At 40.3% G+C, this 21,967-nt stretch overlaps 1 protein-coding gene across 1 annotated transcript; it reads left to right on the forward strand.

Moving 5' to 3' along the window:
* Window positions 1-1,016: 1,016 nt before the first annotated feature.
* Window positions 1,017-15,996, forward strand: LOC135709890 (m-AAA protease-interacting protein 1, mitochondrial). The gene is made up of 4 exons (XM_065232339.1): window positions 1,017-1,526; window positions 1,590-1,754; window positions 1,822-1,952; window positions 15,771-15,996. The coding sequence occupies exons 1-4, from the start codon at window positions 1,101-1,103 to the stop codon at window positions 15,916-15,918; spliced, it is 870 nt and encodes a 289-aa protein (XP_065088411.1). The 5' UTR covers window positions 1,017-1,100; the 3' UTR covers window positions 15,919-15,996.
* The last annotated feature ends 5,971 nt before the right edge of the window (window positions 15,997-21,967 follow it).

Genomic DNA, 21,967 nt, shown 5'->3' on the forward strand with positions numbered 1-21,967 from the left:
GCCCAGCTTCCATCATTGCTATAGCGTTTAAGTGAATTAGCTACAATCTACAGGATTTCACATAAATGTCAAAAGAAATCCAGATAAAACTTAAGTGATTTTCATGTCCACGATATTAGGTGAATTTCACGAAAACGGTAAGTGATTTGCAAGTATCAAAAAAAATAGTGCGATTCCATATGGCGGTGATGCGGTGAAAGTTTGTTGTGTTAGTTTGTTTTCATTGAAAACAATTAAATCGAGATTTGAAAATCGGTTTGCAAATACACAAATTTATATACTTAAATGCAGGACAACTGCAACGGATTCGGCGCATTTCTTGTGATTATTATCATGTTAAATCTATCACCATTGGTTTGTGTATTCGAAACCATCAAATTAATTTTATTTGAGCATTTTAAGCTCAGTACGAGGCTCAGGATTCAAAAACCTATTTAAAATAATGAATCTTTTGATAGCATTTGAGAGCGGGCTTTAAAATAATTACCACATGAAAATACCGTCAAAATCATCGGTCAAATCACGCACCTTTTACGTGAAAATATGGTACGCTTCGCTCAATGAAGAAAGGATCTACCACAGAATCACGTAGCTCTTACGTGAAGAAAGGGATGGACAAAAGCTACTTATTTTCACGTAACTCTGACGCTGACGTGTATTATTTTTTGAGTGTAAGCTAAGCAGTCAAATAATAAAGTTGCGAATAAAAGTGTGTGTCCGTTTTATAACTTGAACAGTCTTTGCTCTAAAATCAACCGAGAAGTGATAGGTAAACATGTTGCAGTTTATCGAACGTTGAGTGTATTCAAGGCGTCGCATCCATAGCATATGCTGAAATTGTTGAAATATGAAAACCACGTGGCGTGAAATATTTCTTGTTTGCAAGTTCAACTTGCGTGCAGCTGCAGCCGTACAATATTTTTTCGAGCAGCCCGGTTCGAGCCTTTCGAGCAACCCACACAACGATTTTTTTTTTTTTCATTATCCGATTGTCAACCGGCTTCCGAACTGTCACCTTAAACTTTTATTCGCAGTCTGTTATTGTTTTCATGTTACGCCGATAGTGTTATTCAGTGTTCATTTTAGTCCAAAACTTTACAATGTCTTTTTACCGACGCGCTCATAAACTCAATCAATTCTCGCGGTTGCTGCACACTTTTCCCGGTAAAGCGACGACAGCCGGTTCCACCCGAACATCCTCAGGAATTTTGGCCACCCATCAGCGAGATCCCTCGGGATCTGCTCAGCGGTTAGCATTATTCAATGCCGCTGCTGCTGTAAGCAATGGCTGCTCCTTCCATTACAACAGCCAAAGGCGCAACTTTTCCAGCCAAGCACCGGACGATGTGCCTCCTCGGGGACGGGGTCGTATGCTTCCGAAGCTGATGGACTTTCCGGAAATCATCTGGCCATCGGTAATGAAATCGGTTAAAAATTGGATAATGGTGCACTTCATAATCCGGCCGTACTTTGACCGGGAGTTCAGTCTGCCGGACTTTGTTCAGGGTGCCAAACAGGCACTGCAGGTTAGTCTCTATCATTCAATGGGGTCTTTTATTCTCGGTAAAACAATGGAGTATTTGTTTCAGGTTGTATCAGCTTCCCTGGCGGGTGGGGAACTTAAAAACCTCGAAGGACTTGTAGATCGGCAAACGGTGAACGATTTGAAAGGATCGATCGAAAAAATGTCCGTTGCTCAACGGTACGAGTTGATGATATTAAAAGAAGACATCTATTTCTCGTTCCCGTATCAGGTTAGTTGAGGTGTGTTGGATTGGGAAACAATGGTTAATGCATTGTTTGTTCACAACTCTTTTTTAGGTTGGTGTAATGTTTGACGAAGAAGACGAAGCGAGTCAAAAGCGATTCGTTGAAATTACGATGGTATTTCACGTACTAAAGGGGTTGAAGGGAATGGTCGAACGGGGAGAGACAATACCACTGAATATTGGGTAAGTTTGTATGCATTTATCATTTATGAGACTTTCGTACCACACATTGTTTTTCGATTAATTTTTGAATAATTATTGAATAACGAATTGATTCGTTTCCTACCACGACCTGAGCGATGGATTTGCAATATTGATTGATACACTCAAAAGTTCAAAGCTTAAATAAAAGGTGGTACGTACCATTTATTGTGTTAACTAACACGCTGGACGCGGTAGAAATCGAAACATGTAAATCGGACCTATTCAAAAAATAATCGAGATTTGCACTACACGGTAAGAAAAAAAAACACTCAAAATTAAGTTTAAAAAAAAACTCACCGTTGGGTTCTATCATTTGAGGTCTACCGTTGCACTATGGGCAAAAATGGGTTCAAAATTACCCAAAATTCAATAGCTCAACAGCACGCTGAATTCCGGCCATGAAAAACAACTTTTCCGAAGGGAAATCGTCCGGGGAATCGATTGCACGTGGTTCCATAGACCGGAGAGCCTTGTAGGTATGTGTTTTGGACCATTTTACCCCATTTTTCCCTACTTTTTTGGAGGAAATGTTTTTTCACAGCTCTATTTTTCGTAAAACATAAGCATTTTATGCATGGTTCTAGAATACTATGTCTTTAAAAAACAGTTTATGAGATATTAGGGGAATACGGGGTTCACTTTATAGGGGAGAAAGGGGTAAAAGTGAAAATACAATCAATGCTTTTTTAATACAAAATCATTTTTTTTTTAATATCATTATTTTTTTTTCTGAAAAAAGCTTTTAAATAACTTTCATTTGGTATTTTGAGTTCCGTCATCGGCCAAACAGTTCAAAAGTTATAAATGTTTGAAAAGAATCGAAAAAAAATGATTTTTTTTGACCGCCCTAATATATAAATAGTCATCCTAATGACAAAATAAAAAATATGGGTCAAATATGTTGCGATAAGGAACAAAACTACCAATTTTTACAAAATTCTGAGAACCACTATATCGTTTTGCTGTATACAGACAAAAAAAGTGAAAACTCTTTTAAAACAGATAGCAGTAAATTAAAACTTATTTAACCCCAATTAACCTTAAATTTCGAAAAAAAAATCTTATTATTGCAGGCAACCTTTGAGGTCATTCAAAAAATCGCATCGTTCAACATTTCTATGAATTAAAATAAATTTAGCGAGGGTTCACTTTTACCCCTTACTCCCCTTTAAAGTGTACCCCGTATTCCCCTAATATCTCATGAACTGTTGTTTAAAGACATAGTATTCTAAAACCATGCATAAAGTGCTTATGTTTTACGAAAAATAGAGCTGTAAAAAAACATTTCCTCCAAAAAGTAGGGGAAAATGGGGTAAAATGGTCCAAAAGACATACCTACAAGGCTCTCCGGTCTATGGGACCACGTGCAATCGATTCCCCGGACGATTTCCCTTCGGAAAAGTTGTTTTTCATGACCGGAATTCAGCGTGCTGTTGAGCTATTGAATTTTGGGTAATTTTGGACCCATTTTTGCCCATAGTGCGTTGAGTGAATCAGAAAAGCAGCGATGGGTCAAATTTACTCATCTATTGAGTAATAATAGATGAACTCAAATTTAAGTTAATTTTCTGTTAATCATCGCTTAGCTCAAAACGTAGTATTTGTCATTATTGAATGAATTAGTACTTTCCTCAGTTGTTTATAATGTACATGTTAGTAAATTGTATTGCGTAAAGTAATTTACGAAGAATATCCTGAAATATTTATCAATACATTCCATTTAACTGAAACACGCTGCGATTCAAAGTAAAAACGAACGCAATTTTCAGTTAATAGTACTCAACCGTTATGTTTTCACCGTTGGGTACTTTTAACTTCATTTTGGATGAAAATCATATCAACCTGCACTGCCATCGACGCTGTCATTAAATTTTGTTTGTACTCCATCGCCTCTGCTCCTGCTCAATTAGTCCTCGCATTAGTCTTCGTTAGTGTTTGGTACATATCCCGCATAAACATAAGAAACGCCAGGATATCATCCCAACTCTATGCGGTATGGTCGTACCATCTATAATATCGTTTGTGTATGGTATCCGTTGGGGGTAGTGACAAAAGAAGTTGCTACGAAAACCGGTTGGATGCTGGTACGTTGGGTATTTTTCACCTATACAATTCGATTGATCGTTGGGTAATTTTTACTCAATGGATTCTTCATCAGGATTACTCAAAATTGAGTTTTCTCGTTTAACTTAATTTTACCTATCCCCACTGAAGCCACGTGTTGAGTGAAAGGAACTTAATTTTGGGTACTTTTTTCTTAGGTACCGTGTATATTTGGGAAGAGTTTTCCACACAAACTGCATACGTAGGGTATGACAGGCCAAAGGCGCACCCCTGGAGTAAAATGGCCCCGCGTGTTTTTTATACGTTTTTTTTTTTGTTGATTACTTTATTTGTACAGGCTCAATCGAATGAACTTTACAGAGCCAAGTTATCATTTTCTTTGTACATTATAAATGTCTTAAATCTAAAATTAGACAGCCCCATAAACTACGTAGACAGTTTATGGGGGGGGGGGGGTGACAATTATCCACGGCCCATACAAATTTTAATTTTTATGTATGGACAATTGTCTACGCAGGAGGGGGGGGGTCAAGAATCCCAAAAAAATGTCTACGTAGTTTATGAACAGCCCCTTAAAGGATTTGAACCGATTACTCGCGGTCTTCTCCAGGTTAGTGGATGACAATTGTTTGGATCGGGAGAGGGAAAAGGAGATTTGGAATATGATTTATGATTTAAAAATTTCACTATTTCTAAAACATATACTTAATCCTATCGACGTTATATCAACTCTGTAATTATACAATTATTACAGAAACAAATATACAAAAAAAAAACACACACACACACACACACACACACACACACACACAAAATACAAACTAAACACAATGTTAATCAAACGTACAATCTATGGTTAATATTCTGAAAGAAAACATATATGAGGTGCATAAACTCCACATCGCGTCTACCCAACATATCCCGAACTGGAACCTTAGGTTGTCTACCTCGAGCCCGAAGGGAATCGTACAACTCGGATCTGACTCCACGGTGCTCAGCACATGACCAAATAATGTGATCTGCGTCCTGGTAACCTTGTCCACATTCACAGAGATTGCTGTCCCCCAGCCCAACACGGAACAAGTGAGCGTTTAACGAGTAGTGATTGGACATGAGGCGAGACATCATACGAATGAAGTCTCGACCCACATCCAACCCTTTGAACCAAGGACACTTCGACACCTTAGGGATGATTGAATATAACCATCGTCCCAAATTCCCTTCGCTCCATTTATTCTGCCAGCTGACGAGTGACTGTTGACGATAAATGAAGAAAAATTCGTCGTAGGCGATTTGTCGATCGTAAATATCGCCTTCTATAGCGCCCACCTTAGCAAGTGAGTCCGCCATCTCATTGCCCGGAATCGAGCAATGAGATGGGACCCATGCAAAGGTGATGACAAAAGATCTTAAAGATAAAGCACTTAGAAGCTCTCGTATTTTCATGAGAAAAAACGAGGAGTGCTTTACCGGCCTCATAGAGCGAATAGCTTCGACAGAACTGAGACTATCCGTAAAAATAAAATAGTGATCTGGTGGAAGTGAGGCGATCGTTTCTAGCGTATAATGTATTGCCGCCAGTTCAGCAACATATACGGAACAAGGAGCATTAAGCATTCGAGAGGCGCTATGAAACCAGCGGACGCCTCTATTAGTGATCCATCTTGCGGAATCAACTTGGCCAAACTTTGCAGCGAAAATTGACGGAGCAATCATGGAACGATGATGCTCTGGGATTCCGCGAATCTCTTGCGTCATGGATAAATCAAAATGAACAGAATTGTCGAAGTCGGAGAAGCAAACACGATAGGGATTATGCTGCGAAGGGCTGACATCCTGTGTTATGTACACGTAGTACAATGACATAAAACGAGTTTGAGGGTTCAGCTCAAGAAGCTTCTCAAAGTTTGCAATCACCAGTGGGTTCATAATTTCACATCGGGTGAGGAGCCTGAGGGATAATTCCGAAAACCGATCAGAGAGTGGCAACATGCCCGCTAACACTTCGAGACTCATCGTATGAGTCGAGGGGGCCATGGGGCCATCGAATGCATCCTAACGCGATACGAAGACAGCGATACTGGATCATCAAGTGCGTTTAGCCGCCGACTGGAAGCAAAAACTACCGTACTCTAAAACCGATAAAATCGTTGTCCGGTACAACGTTAGAAGATCTTGCGGATGGGCTCCTCACCACGTTCCGGTAATTGTACGGAGAAAATTGATCCTTTCTTGGCATTTCCGCTTCAGATACTGAATGTGGGATCTCCTGGTGCATTTTGAATCGAACCAGACCCCACGATATTTGAAAGACGTGGAATGAGTGATCGGCTTACCCAAAAGTTGAAGCTTCGGTTGTGCTGGGCTATGCTTCCTAGAAAAAACGACCAACTCAGTTTTCTCCGTGGAGAATTCGATACCTAGCTGGATAGCCCAAGTAGACAAATTATCTAAGGTATCCTGTAAGGGTCCTTGCAGGTCGGCCTCTCTGGGCCCTGTCATAGACACTACTCCGTCATCTGCAAGTTGTCTCAACGTGCAGTTGTCACTTAGACAATTGTCAATTTCTCTGACGTAGAAATTATATAAAAGGGGGCTTAAACATGAGCCCTGGGGGAGACCCATGTAGCTAAATCGTGAAGCTGTAGAGTTTCCATGAGAAAAGCTCATATGTTTCTCTGACAGCAAATTGTACAAAAAGTTATTAATTAATGGAGAAAGGCCACAAGCGTAGTCCCTCCCCCCCAGCCCCCTTAATATCCAAGAAGACAGAAGCCATTTGCTCTTTTTTAGCAAAAGCCAACTGAATTTCAATGGAAAGCAACGCGAGACAATCGTTCGTTCCCTTGCCCCTACGGAAACCAAATTGAGTATCTGAGAGTAGGTGGTTCAACTCAACCCATTTGTCCAGGCGACAAAGGACCATTCTCTCAAACAATTTTCGAATACACGATAACATCGCAATGGGACGATACGAGTTGTGATCACCCGCCTCCAATCATCCGGAACAATATTAGGCTCCAGGAACTGACCAAACAAGTTCAACATGCGCCTCTTAGCGACGTCTGGGAGGTTCTTCAACAAGTTGAACTTGATTCTATCAGCCCCCGGAGCCGAATTGCCACACGAAAGGAGCGCGAGTGATAGCTCCAGCATTGAAAAAGGCTGGCTGATCTCGTCTACCGAATTCGTCGTTTCGCGAGGAATCATCTGTGTCGGCACAGAATAAGGACATACTTTTCGCGTGAACTTGAGGATCCAACTATCCGAGTACTCCTCGCTCTCGTTGTTTGAAGACCGGTTACGCATCCTTCGCGCCACATTCCAAAGCGTATTCATCGACGTTTCGTGCGATAATCCGTCCACGAATTGCCGCCAGTATCCGCGTTTCTTGGCTTTGATGAGGCTCTTGAGTTCGCGTTCAAGAAAAGAGTACGCTTCGAAATTCACGGGTGTTCCGCGTTTCCGGAAAAGCTTAAACGCGTCGGATTTTTACGATAAACCTCAGTGCATTGCTGGTCCCACCAAGGGGAAGGAGGTTTCCTACGGAAAGACGTTCCTGGAACCGGCCGAGTTTGAGCTTGAAGCGCGCTGTCCAAGATCAGATTGGAGAGGAATTTATATTCCTCCAACGGTGGAAGCCCTTCTACCGACGTTAGAGCATTTTCTATCACATTTTTGAACGTTGTCCAATCGATATTACGGGTAAGATCGTACGCGACGTTAACGGGTTCCGACGGATTGAGCCCACTGGCAACTGAAACTTTGATCGGCAAGTGATCACTACCGTGGGGATCTTGGATCACATTCCACGTGCAATCCAACGATAATAAGTTAGAGCAAAGTGTGAGGTCTAATTTACTTCCATTCGAGGATGATCCAGCCAAACGTGTTACTTCTCCATTGTTAAGAATTGTCATATTGAAGTTATCATAGAGGTCATATATAAAGGTAGAACGGTTGTCATCATACAGTTCCCCAGCCTGTACCGTGGGAATTAAAATCTCCCATAATCAACCGTGGAGCAGGAAGTACCGAACATATATCTGAAAGTTGTTTTCGATTAACAACGGCTCTAGGAGGAATAAAAACAGAAGCAATACAAAGGCTCTTACCTTTAAAAATAGCCTGACATGCGACAACTTCAATACCTGGAAATTGTGGAAGATTCACTCTATAGAAGGAATGGCACTTTTTGATCCCCAAAAGTACTCCTCCTCCACGCGAATCCTCACGATCCAGTCGAATAATGTTAAAATTATAAAAAGGAAGATCGATATCTGAAGAGAGCCAAGTTTCACAAACAGCAAATGCATCACAATCATTATTGTGAATTAAAAACTTAAAAGAATCTAATTTAGGAATTAGACTTCGACAATTCCACTGTAGAACAGTGATCAAATCCCCGACCTCGTTTGGAAAATTATCCATCGAAGGAAATGATTGCTGCAATGAGGGGCCACTTCAATGTCAATTGCTTCAAGAGGGTCTTCACAGAAGGAAGCATTGCCAGAACAATGCTTTTGAGAGGATCAGAAATATTGAGGTACTTGAGAATATCGTCCACAATTTTATCAAATGAGAACAACCCGGATGAAGAAGGGGCTTCTGTTCTTAAAAATGGGCCATCAGGGGTTTTTTATGTCCCCGGGAGAGATGGAAAGTTCTGGTTATAGTCAGTTCTGCGGAAACCAGGAGGAGTTGAAAATTCCTTTTTTCCATCACTCCTTGATTTGGGCAAGCTGATTTGGAGTTCCTTATCTGCAACATTCCGCGAACGGATGCGTTTTCGTTTCCGTGCAGAACCTTCCGGAAAACTGAAAGAAACTCCCTCCTCAGCCAAGTCAGAGTCAGACTCGTCATCAGACAAAACAGCAAAGGGATTTTTGTCGTTGGTTGATGGTGTGGCTGTTTTTAGCATTGCTGCAAAAGACTGCCTGGAACGCTCCTTAAGAGAGCGTTCTATTTTCTCCCCGCGTTGTTTGTACGCCGGGCACGATGAGAGACCATGAGGAGTTCCCTTACAGTACACGCATTTTGGTGCAGTGACTGTGCAGGCGCCATTCTCGTGCTTTGCAGTTTTGGCAGTTCATGACCCGAGGGACAAACAAGCGCACAGGTAGCCGAAGTTTTCCCAACTCGATGTAGTGAGGAAGGGCTGAACCAGAAAAGGTCACCCGAAACGAGTCTGTGGGGGTAAAGCTCTTTTTACCCTCGCTGAAAGATACTGAGTTCATCTTCTGGACTTCCAGAATCTCAATCGTGGGAAGCAAGGGGTTCTTGAAACGGCCAACCGCTTGCTTCGCCAAACTCTCGGGGGTCAGACTCGCTTCGGTGACCACACCATCGATCTCCACATTACGAGCTGGGATGTACACTCTATACTCGAGTGTAAAGAGCTGGGAGGCAACAATCTCGTTAGCTTGTTTCAGGTTAGAGACGACCACGCGAAGTTTATTGTACCTCACCTTCGAGATTTCGGTCACGGCCGAGAACCGCTTCGTCAGATCATTAGTAATTTGCAATACATTCAAAGGTTTAGTGATAAGTGTGTGAGTGCTGGCCACGTTTTGCGTCAATTGCTGCTATGGAAGCGCTCTGACCCTCTTTGGCGTAACTGCCATACAATGAAACCACTGGAAGCGACTCCAGTTCTGATGGAGGAGGCTTTTTGGATAGCGATAAAGAGTTTATATCAGCTTCAATCGACCAAATCGATGCGACGAAAGACTGCTGGCTTTCTTTTTCTGTTAAAGTCGAACAGCTTCGCAGCATTCTAGAACCTCAGTCGGCGTGCACAAACAAATCTAGATAGAGCTGGAATTAGGGCCTAACAGCTTTTGTAAACAATGACTTCTCTGATAATTTCTAGAAATTTAAGGCTCGCCCACGCAAACCAACATCCTCATCGGCTAAGGAAAGACTTCCCCTATTCGATAGTTAGGTTGGTCTGCGTGGACGTTCCTTGAATACCTAGAAATCATCGATAGAAGTCATTGTTTACAAAAGCTGTTACGCCCTAATTCCTGCTCTATCTAGAAATGTTCAATCGCTTGTCTCTCTTTCTCCCGTCGCTCCATTGGTCTTCCTTTCAAGCTTCGGTGAAACGGATGAGCGAAAGAGCGCTCGACTTTGATAGTTTTCTCTTTCATGAAACACATCAACAGAGGTTTCATGACGTATATGACGGAACATGAAATTACATATTTAAAGCATTTCTCACGTGAAAACACTTGAAGATTACACGTAATATGTTTATTTTATCTTCCATCCACATATTTATCTAAAAAAAATTAACGACAACGGGACATAACGCATTTTAAACAAATTGAAATGTGTTCGTGAAAGAGGATTGAAAGCCATAATGAGGTTTCGTTTAACTAGATCGACGTTAGTTACATTGAAAGCGATGAGCAAAGCAACGACGAGAAGATCCACAGCCAGCGTTTCCTTCTAAGCGTGCTTCTTTTTTTATTATCATTTTTTGCTGATAGTCTAGCTAGGCGTTATAGAAATGAAGCGTGGAACACGTTTGTATGAGAGAAACAAAACTCGAGTTCATTTTAGAGCTTCGAAAATGTAGAGCCCTGGTTGTACCTTTTGACTATAGTCTTAAGATGTATAGTAGACTGATGCAAAATTTGAAATTTTCGCTCCACAGTGCTCAAACGGTTCCAAATTGGGCCCCTATTAGCCTCCCAAAATTTGAACTCATTTAGTGAGAAATCATGGGTACTATGTCACACTGCAGAATACAGTGTTGCCCACAATACAGTTGCTTAATCTTGCCATAAGATTATCAATCTCTTAAACAATTAATAACTATTTAATTTGACGTTTGGCTGAAAACCGAATTTTGGCAAAGTTGTAGCTGATAAAAATTCCCCTAAGAATAGCAATAGAAATTTTTAACAGTACAGTATGTAAAAGCCTAGAAGACAATGATCAAAACAGTTTTGTTTTCCCATAGTAATTTCCATATAAACTTCAAATGGTTTGTGCCAAGTCAGTTTCTTATCAAATGAGTTTAAACTTTCGGAGGCTAATCAGGACCCAATTTGAAACCGTTTGAACACTGTGGAGCGATAATTTCAAATTTTGCATCAGTCTAATGTATAGTATTGTGACCAAGAATCCTCGGCTCTGTAAAGTGAATTCGTTTGAGCCTTATAAAATAATTTAATAAACTAGCCTGTTTACGTCTCATTGCGCATTACCTTGATAATTAACAATTCGCCTTTTCGGTCACTCTGTAATTCTTTACTCCTAAGATAAAATCCCGTAAGCAAACGTCAGTTTGTTCGTGAAACATGGTGAACATTTCCTTACCCTTCACTTCTATGAAAATTCCATACTTACTTACTTAAGGGTCCTGTGCACCACCAGCGGTGCAAAGGGCCAACGTGAAAGACTTCCATCCTGGGCGGCTGCTCGCTTTTGCCTTGACCTGGGCCCAGGTCAGATTTCTATCGACTTGCTGTGCCAGTTTACCCTGCTGGGCTAACGTCAATACATTCCATGATCCAATTCGTGTCCGTTGTTTTGCGCTAAAAGTCATTGCCGTTAAATCAATTCGATGTCTTTCTCTGTTGGTTTCTGTAACAATTGTAAAGGTTTCAGAGACAGTAGGTGGTTGGCCTAAGGTCTCTTATCCGCCGTGATGGGGCTGCCATCTTAGGTGTAGCTTCCGGGGAAGAGCATTTCTTATTCAGCCGCTGGATGCCAGTCAGACGCTGTTTGAGCCGCACCTCCATGGTGAACAGACGCTCGGGTTGGCGAAGCATTTCCTCTATCACCGTGCTATGTTATGATTGACAACATTGCCCAGGCTACGCCAACCAGCTGTGCCCATGTTTCAGCTGGCAGTCTTTTGTGATCATATGACTCGTGGAGGCGTGAGGTAGGAACTTGTGAGGACCGGAGCTAGGTATATCGCTGCTTCCAGATTGTCACTCACCATTTTGTAGCCCATGACGAAATCCCATACGATACTGTCAATCTTTCCGTGATGAGACGGCGGTTTGCTGGTACCATGGTGGAATGAAGAGATAACACAAAGTCAGCTAGATTTCATGCACAGATTGTCAGATGCTTATGAGATTTTATCTTATAGGCCCACGCACATTAGATCCGGATCGAACGCGTTGCGGCAAAGTGACAGCTAAATCTATTGTCTAACTGTCAAATTTTCGTCAACGCAACGCGAACGGATCTAATGTGGGTGGCCCTTAAGAGAAAAGAGTTGCGAGTCTACGTCATCGTCAATGCTTTCTGAGCATGCAACCGTATATCTGCTTTTCTTTCATAAGGGCCAATGCCACAAACGCAAACAATTCGACAGTGAGCATGCATAAGGGCCTATACGCGATGATCGATTCTCTTCGTCGATTTTCTCTTTTGTTAATAACTCGCTAGATTTAACGTTTCTCGGTGCGTTTGCTGTTGCTTTTGATAGCCAATACAACCTGTTACTACTTTGCATTGAACAAATTCTAGAAAATTGTTTCGCTTAGCTGTAGCAATGCAAAGAGTATGCATGCTCACTGTCGAATTACTTTTTCCGCGATTTTCTCGATAATGAAATCTCACTCAAGTAAACCACCAAGATGATTGTGTAGAGCGAGACTCATCCTATCCGGTAGAATTGAAGCATAGAGGTAACTCTAAGACTCGATTTGCTTGGGGCCAATAGGCTAGTCAAGTAGTGAGCCAATTTAAAATCGTTAGTTTCGTATTGATTGTTGATTGAAGGCTTACATGGATTGACTTTGAACTACAAGAAATTCTCGATGAACATTTCAAATGGTCCTATCTGCTTTGATCGATTCTCTTCATCGACTTTCTCTTTCGTTAATAACTCAGCTGCAAAACCTTTCCCTGTTGTATTTGACGTTTTGGACGCTAGATAAGAACCTCCTTTATCAAACTATGTGGTAGAATTAGCGCGAAATCTGTTTGTATAGCAGTGGTTATGGAAAGAGAAAGTCGATGAAGAGAATCGATCAAAGCAGATAGGACCATTTGAAATGTTCATCGAGAATTCACGAACGAAGCCATTGTTTACGTTTTCGACATTGGTTCTTATGAACGCTCAGTGTCCATTTCACGAACATTTTATTTTGACAGATCGATGTCCAACTATGTCAGTTATACCACTGAGGCAACAGATAAAAGGAGTCAACTTTTATCAGCTATTTTGCATAAAGTTCCACATATGTTATGTGCCTTAAATTAGTATGAATGAACCTGACATAAGAGGTATAATACCTAAAAATAATACCGAAAAAAATTTCCTACAATACCATTCCAATACGAAATTAAGCAAATGTAATACCAAACAATACCACACAGGTATTCTTTTGGTATCCAAATAACAATTTTTGTCATTTACAAAGTATTTTGCATGCAATTTTTTAATATTTTACCTCTTATGTCATGCTGATCAATACCAAATTTTGGTATCAGGTCTGAATTAGGTAAAGTCTGTTCCATTTAGAATTTGGCCGCACAAAATTGGTCATTTCTCCAAGGGGAAATAAAGTTTAAAAAAAACGCTAAAGGTACCATTTTTTAGGATTTTTATTTAGCTTTAAGGGAAGAATACAACAAAAATTATTCGTCAGCTTTTCGGATGAATTTTCGAACTTTTCGCGGAATACCTCGCATCATGCCTTGCACAGTAGTACTGTCAGCCGGCGCCGGTGGAGTAGTGGTAAGCGTGACTGCTTTCTAACACCCCAATGGGTCTGGGTTCAATCCCAGCCGAGGTCGGTGGGATTTTTCTGAGGTATAAAAATCTCTGGTCACGTCTTCCTTCGGAAGGGAAGTAAAGCCGTTGGTCCCGGCCCATGTGTGTTGTGAATGGGTGCGATATCCTACGCAGGTGTGGAAGCTGCCTTCCTGCACATTCGATTGCCGTCAATGGATGGCAATCGATGTCCGTCGGTGATTGGCACTAGATTGCGGAACAGAGACCGACGTTAAATAAAGGAATGAACAACAGTAGTACTGTCAACCTCATCTACCATCCTTTTCCACCACTTCTCCAAATCAGATGGTGTTTGATTGTTTTGCCACATTTCTTCAATTTGCGCTTGATAATTGCCCAAAATTTTTCAATGGGACGAATATCTAGACAATTTGGTGGATTGATACTTTTCTCAATAAAATCGACATTATTCTGCTTATACCATTCTATGAGATCGCGCCTGTAATGGCAGCTGGCTAAGTCAGGCCAGAACTTTACGGGACCTTCGTGTGATTGAATGAACGGCAAAATTATGTTCTGGAGACATTCCTCCTTGTAAAGTTGTCCATTCATAGTCGCTCCAGTGATGAAAACCTTTGGTTTCTTTCCGCAACTGCAGATGCCTTGCCAAATCACCAACTTGCGAGCGAATTTATCTGCAAAGACAAATTTGAATTTATCCGGAGCATCCCCCTTACGTTTAACAAAGTAAAATTTTTAGCCCGGGATTTGTCCATAGTCCATTTTTACGTAAGTTTCATCGTCCGTTATACTTGGTCAGAACTTGCTCGTACAGCTTCCTTGCACGGTTTTTGGCAACCAGATTCGCCGAACTGTTGTCGCACTGAACCTTTTCGCCAAATCACGACCGGAGATCCCAGGATTCTATTGGACTACCCTTATGACCTTCGCTTGTAGTTTTCGGTCATATGTTCCACTTGCGCGATCCAACGTTAGTGTTTCCCGGTAACGTTTAAGCACGGTATTTACAGTCGATTTTGGAAGTTTGAAAGCCATTGCAATCATTCCTCCTGGCCACGGTGGATTTTGCACGTGAGTGTGCAGAATTTTTTCACGTCTGTCACGTTCCATCTTCGATAACTTTTGAACAAGTATATGAATCCTGATGATATTTTCACTACTAAATAAAGAATCCTTCCGGATCAAAACGTTGTGAATAGTTTCTTGAGGCGCTACAGTAATTAAAAAGAAACGACCAAATACTAACTGAAACATACTTAATTCATTAGTTATTTTCTCCTGCTCGGGTTTGCTGAGCAATTTGAAATAAAAATTACGTTGCTCGAAATTAGCTGATCTACAACTTTGCTAATCAGCGGCGCCGGTTGTGTAGTGGTAAGTGTGATTGCCTCTCACCCTAGCAGGGTTAAATCCCAGTCGGCGCCGCCGGGATGTTCTGATGCATTAACATCTCTGATCACGCCTTCCTTCGGAAGGGAAGTAAACCCGTTGGTCCCCGGTTCATGAGTTGATGGGTCGATATGTAGGGTCCAGGTGTGGGAGCTGCCTTCCTGGCGTCGGTAGCATTGGTGCTCAGCACGGAAAACAAGATCGACGGAAAACAAATCAAGGAAAAAAAAACTATGCTTATTGCTGCAAATAAAAAAGTCAGTTTTTTTATTTAGATATAAAATTCTAGTATTAATTGACGCCAAAATATGGGCCCAACTGTAAGAAACAACTTTGTAGAAGACACTTTTTTCTAACATTTCAATTTCCGGCTTTAAATGCATTTTCCCTGCTATATTCTCATGCTGGACCACTGTGGAACGGAGCATCTTTTGTTCTAGCACTTTTTTAAACTCATTTGTGCATTTCAAACCAACTAGAACTCTTCTGGGAAGGAAAGGGCTAACTCCATGTTCCCAAAATCATAGCTTCTCATACCGCCTTCTTCTTATAAGTTGTAATACTTTACCGATAAATATCTTCACCTGCTTTTCTTCATTCTTTACCCCTCACAGTGTCATGCCAGAGTATCGCGACAAAATCAGTATCTGCAACTATCGGTTCATCAAGGAATTCACCAAAGGCGTCGAATCGGACTGGACCGTCAATATTGTGAGCCACTTCAAGCCGAGTGACTTAATAGACGAAGAGGAACGCCAATAATGTGCGCTAAAAGATTTAGATTTAGCTAGTGGGATTGTGTATATTTTGTGAATAAATACTAAACGCGACAAGGTTGTCAACAACTGATGAGAATAATCTTTCAATCTATTTCTCCAAAAGCGCGTGCATAGCACATGGAATGTTCTGTTTGCAGACGACTGACGTTGCGATTCCTAATCTTTAGCGAACGCGTGCATAACTAATCAGTTTTCTTCTGCCTGACTTTGAAGAGCTTTCGCCTGCTCTCGACTTCTCTTCTTTGAAGCATTCCCAACAGGCTTGAACATGCTCATTACAGCTAAAATGCTACTTCTCGTTATTAGGAAACTATGAGATAAAAACCTATATTCTTGTTTTCGTTCGAACCGTATTTTTCATACAAAAAACTTTTTATATGGAAAATACGGTTTGAACGAAAACGAGAATATTGGTGATAGTAATAGCTTTTATATGCAAGATACAAGAAGAGGATGTAAAGTCTCTGTGATAAATATTCTGCTTCGGCCACTCATTTCAGCTAACAGTCATTGTCAAGGCAAACCATTTCAATTGGGGTGGGGGGGGGGGGGGGGTTGGAAGGAAAGGGGTGTAAGTGACTTTGATCGATTCTCTTCATCGACTTTCTCTTTTGATAGCCACAGCGTTATAAACAGATTTTTATTTATTTTTAACTTTATTTCTGCCACACAGTTTGATAAAGGAGGTTCTCGTCCAGCATCCAAAATGGCACACCAGTATAGGAATGTGTAAGCAGCTGAATTATTAACGAAAGAGAAAATCGATGAAAAGAATCGATCAAAGTCAATTACACCTCTTTCCTTCTAACCCCCTCAATTGTCAGAGACAAAGCTGTTAGTGACGAACATGTGCAGATTTTTTTATTAGCTAAATTTGAAACGCAATTAAATTACTTGAGCAAAACAATTGATCATTTTGTCAAGCTTCTGCATACATGTTCCATCAGATGTCACAGCTGTTGTTTGCGGTGACATCTATCGGAAACTAGACACAATCTGTTTTCTTATAATTGTTCACAGAGGACACTGCAGTGCAAAAGATGTCTGGTACCTCTATATATGCATTTAGATTATTATTCGAAGTTCCTCCTTTTTACACATTCTGCACACAAAATAGCTCACCCCTCACAGAATTTCCCGCCGAATTTTATGTATGGGGCGGGGCATAAAGTAATTTTGCGCAGAATATGTAACAAAGGAGGGACTTCAAATGATAAAGCAAATGCATATATAGAGAAACCAGACATGTTTTGTAGTGTCAGGTACTCTATTTTGTAATCTGTGAAAGGGAAATCACAAATCGAGTGTCAACAAAATACATGGCATGTTGAGAGATTGAGCTCGTGAGAGAGAATTTCTCTCTCAAATTTGATTTTTTTTGGCTCTCTGGGGACTGGTAGTAAAGCAGGTAAAACTGTATGGGGGAAAATCATTTTTATTTAATTGTCGCTTGTTTAGCATTAATTTCCGGGAAAAAAACTGAACGACAAAGCCCCTGACTAATTTATTTAGGTTGTCGTTCACTTTTTTTACCTGAATATGCACCGAAAGTGAATTATTCCCACTTCTCTCAATTTCTATATGGGGATTTTTATCACTTCCTACCAGCGGAACAGCGCCATCTCTGTGGAAAATATTCGAACAAAATGATTAATTACATGGAGCCGTTAAAGTGAACAAGCATGTACGTCCTGAACTGCTTGGATAACAGTAATGTGACTAAGAATGCACGAAATTACACTTTTTGTTACCAGGTGAATCTTTGTCATTAACAAAAAAATTAATGAGATTTTGACAAAGGTTTTTTTTGTTGAGGATCAAGTCTATTAGTAACTGTGAAAAACAATTTTGTCAATATCGCGCCTCAGTGACAATGACAAATATCAGCACTGGTCTCTGTATGTCACATAAAACCTGTCAATTTCGCATCCAGAGAGTGTCATAATTAGCGATAACTCATTACAGCTAAAATATCTAATGTGTGACCCTCTGAAAGCAAAATTTTCAGGTTTAATGAGTCAAACACAAACTTTACATCCTCTTCTTGCATCGTAAATATAAAAATCGTTATTATAATATCTCATAGTTTCATAATTTCGAAAAGCAGCATGTCAGCAGTAATGAGCATTTCCAAGCCTGATTTCTCAGTTGTTGATTGATAGCCAACCATGAATTTGTCATGATAGCCATGAATTTGTGTATTGTGTGGCAAGCACACCATTGCTCAGGGATGTCGAGAAATGTCCAACAATTTTCTAGGACGGATCGAGTCCGTCACATCCGGCTTGGTAATGCCGTGCCTTAACGGACTAGGTTATCTGAGGCCCCCCCCCCATGCGAATCAGTTTGCTACGAGAATACCACCTTTGATAAGAAACTGCCTCGAACCGGAGTCAGTGCGTCCATTAGGATTGACCATTGCACTGTATTGCGCGCAATAAATTACTTATCAATGAATTGTGGAGCAGATTTGCGGAAATTATCCGTCTAGAGCAAATGGAAAAGCGGTGGGTAAACCTTGGAAGGACGCAAATTAAAGGTAATTGATATGTAGACAAGTTGCTGATAAAGAACTGTGCAAAGATGCGTGTCACCAGTTATTTTCCACAGGAGAGCATTCTTTCCCGGCCAAGTGTGATGAGTTAATCGCATCGGATGATAAGGAACAGTTCAGAAGTTAGTCAAAAGGTGAGTGTTATTAAATGGCTATCAAGGAATATAGATTACACCGATAAGAGTGTCATCGCTTTTGTCTCGAGTGTCTCGACTTTTCTATCAGTAACAGATATACACGTATAACTACAGGCGTATATGAGATCAGCCAGCTTGCAGCTTGAAGGTGATTGACGAACTGAATGGCTCTGCTATATGAGAAATATCACCGATATGAGAGGTAAAACATTGCGATAGTATTTTAACATGTTCCATAAAAATGATCCTTCGATCGTTTCCTTCAAATAGTTTTGGTAAAACAATCATGAACTTTCTATAATCGTTGTTGATATTCACATCGTCGTGATTGTGCGCTGTTAAATTTGATGATTTTTAACTTAGGACTACGTCTTTAATGTCTATACTGGGGGTCACATTAAAAAAATCAAAATTCAGACGTAACGAAAAATCCCAAACACGGACGCAACGATAGAGCGCAAATCGGACACACGACACATTGTGCATGCTCACATGAGCGAGCTCAATGTTCGGTTGATCGCTCGCTCGCCATTTCACCAATGAAAATCATTTACATTCATTTCGTGCATTCATTTACATTCATTTGCCTCTAACTTTTTTCATCAACAAAATTCCATAAAATAGTTTAGGCTTTGATATTATCTTTTGTAAACAATTCAAATATATATCTTTTATTCATGATTAATCAGAGCGATAAGAACCCACCATTGTTTTTCAGTGAATGAAAATTGAATTCACTGAAAAACGATAACATGTTCTGCCAGCTCTATTTCGTCATGCATAAGAGATACAGATTTTAGTTATTAGCAAAAGTTGTAGTTAAACCTACAAAAGCTTTATACATAATTTTACGGTATTCTGTTGATGAAAAAAGTTAGAGGCAAATGAATGTAAATTAATGCACGAAATGGATGTAAATGATTTTCCATCCCTGGAAGGGAGGAGAAAAGCAGCGATAATAAAAACACTTGCCAAATCGTTTTCTTCGTCACTTGCTTGCGAACAACGGACGAATAAGCGTCGAACACGACGTATGAGTGGAACAGCACGCATCGCACCCCTCGGCAGGGTTACCAGGGTATTTCTACAGATTTTTTAGAGTTTTTAAAACCAAGATTCTGTATGCACAGATTACAGATTTCTAGGATTTTAACAGAATACACAGATTTTTAAAATATGATCAAACATTTAATAAATTAAACTTGAGATGTTTAATAAAAAAACATTATTTTCACTTCAGTGTATTTATATCTATGCATACTTTTTTTTTGCGGGATAAAAAGGAGAATGAGAACTGTCAGAGGCCAATTTATGATGCATATATTTTTATCTATTTATTGTCTCTGTCAGAAAAATTGCACAAGCACTTTTCAAATTACATTTTTTAAAGAATTTAGTTAATAAATTCAAGCTGAACATTGCATTAGGTCCTAAGTATCATTGACAGATTTTCTTCGTCGACTTTCTCTTTGTATCCCCACGGCCATCTTAAGACATTTGCAGGTATTTTCAGCACACATATCGATAAAATAAACTATCATCTAGCATCTAATACGACAAATACAACAAGAAACGGATATGTGCTCATGTTATTAATGAAAGAGAAAGTCGACGAAGAGAATCGATCAATCTTACTTAGGACCTAATGCAATGTTCAGCTTGAATTATCAACACAGATATCTCGATGAACATTTCAAATGGTCCTATCTGCTTTGATCGATTCTCTTCATCGACTTTCTCTTTTCATAACCACTGATATGCAAACAGATTTCGCGCTAATTCTACCACATAGTTTGATAAAGGAGGTTCTTATCTAGCGTCCAAAACGTCAAATACAACAGGGAAAGGTTTTGCAGCTGAGTTATTAACGAAAGAGAAAGTCGATGAAGAGAATCGATCAAAGAAGATAGGACCATTTGAAATGTTCATCGTGATATCATCACATATTTTCTGGACAAAAACTAAGATGAAAAGATTTGTTTGAACAAAAACACAGATTTCCTTTTGGCAACCCTGCCCCTCGATCGCACCAATACGAAGAAGACGATGAAAGCACCCACATCGACCGGAGAATAGGCTTCTTGCAATAGGCAGCATGACTAGGCCGCCATCATCCGGGCGGCATCGACTTGCACTGATGTGGCAACCATTTGAAAAACAACCGGCCCTTCCCAGGGCCACCAATTCAAAAATGGAAATAGTTAAGAACTAAATTATAAACATATTTCTGTATCAACAATAGAAAAGGGCCCATCAGCATTTGTAAACAAACCGTTCCAACGCCCATTCCTCACAAATCGAAGGCTGCCCACACAAACCAACACCATCATCGTGTAGGTGGAAGTTTCCCCTATCCGATGATGGTGTTGGTTTGCGTGGGTGGCCTTCGCTTTGTGAGTAAAGGGCTTTGGAACGGTTTGTTTTCAAATGCTGATGGGCCCTTTTCTATTGTTGATCCAGATTTGTTCCGTCCACTAGCGGTCCTACGTCAAGCTTCTGTTCGTGCCCCTAGGAACAGACCCTTCTACTTTTTTATCACACGGGCCATCGTTCTTCGTTTTTCCCGTTTTGTAGACTTGCAAAATTATACCGGTTGTTAGTGGAAAGTGCAGTTCGTTTGCGATAATCGTCTATTTGGAGCATATTTCGTGTTGTGAAAACAGTGAAAAAGTCATCTAATCGGACATCTTGTAGTGTTTACCAGAGTTGTAACCTATCACAATCACAATCGTCAAAAGCGAACCCCACACGTATCAACATATTGGCGCGAAGAGGAATTATTGACAATTATATTGTGATTCTGTTTGACAAAAAGAAAATGACTGTTTCATCGTACTCAACAGAATGATTTCAAGCTGTTCAGCAGTTTCTTCATCAAGGGAGAAAAGCATCTAGACCCATGATCGTCCAGATCCGTGCTGCGTTTCGAATATACAAAAAATGCTTATGTAGTTTATTTAGTAAATTTTAATAAATTAAAGGAATATTACTATTACTACTATCAATACCGTAAAGATTTTATCTACATATTAAGGAACTATTTGTATAAACAGTGTCAAATATTGATACTAGAATCCTCCAATGAATGTCACCGACCAAATCACGTAACTTCTATGTGATAATCCTATGGCGGTTAAGTTTCATAAAATGAGTACCCCTACATGAGAATCACATAGCTCTTATGTGAAAAGTACGATGGAAAAAATCTACATATGTTTTCACGTAGCTTTGACGTGAAAATTATTCTGAGTGTAGGTTAGTTAGCCCAACGGCTTCTGTTTAATGTGTTTAATGTTGCCACATTTTTTTTGTAACTCACACAGTCACGCGTGCCGAGTCGA

Source organism: Ochlerotatus camptorhynchus, unplaced genomic scaffold, assembly GCF_037179485.1.
Source record: "Ochlerotatus camptorhynchus isolate MF236.1 unplaced genomic scaffold, CSIRO-AGI_Acam_v1.1 ptg000367l, whole genome shotgun sequence".
Lineage (NCBI taxonomy): Eukaryota > Metazoa > Arthropoda > Insecta > Diptera > Culicidae > Ochlerotatus > Ochlerotatus camptorhynchus.

Excerpts from the sequence above, each read along its gene's own strand:
- LOC135709890 (XM_065232339.1), top strand. The coding sequence starts at position 1,101 with ATGTCTTTTTACCGACGCGCTCATAAACTCAATCAATTCTCGCGGTTG. Across the intron at positions 1,527-1,589 it reads GTGCCAAACAGGCACTGCAG|GTTGTATCAGCTTCCCTGGC; the intron begins GTTAGTCTCTAT and ends TATTTGTTTCAG. Across the intron at positions 1,755-1,821 it reads ATTTCTCGTTCCCGTATCAG|GTTGGTGTAATGTTTGACGA; the intron begins GTTAGTTGAGGT and ends ACTCTTTTTTAG.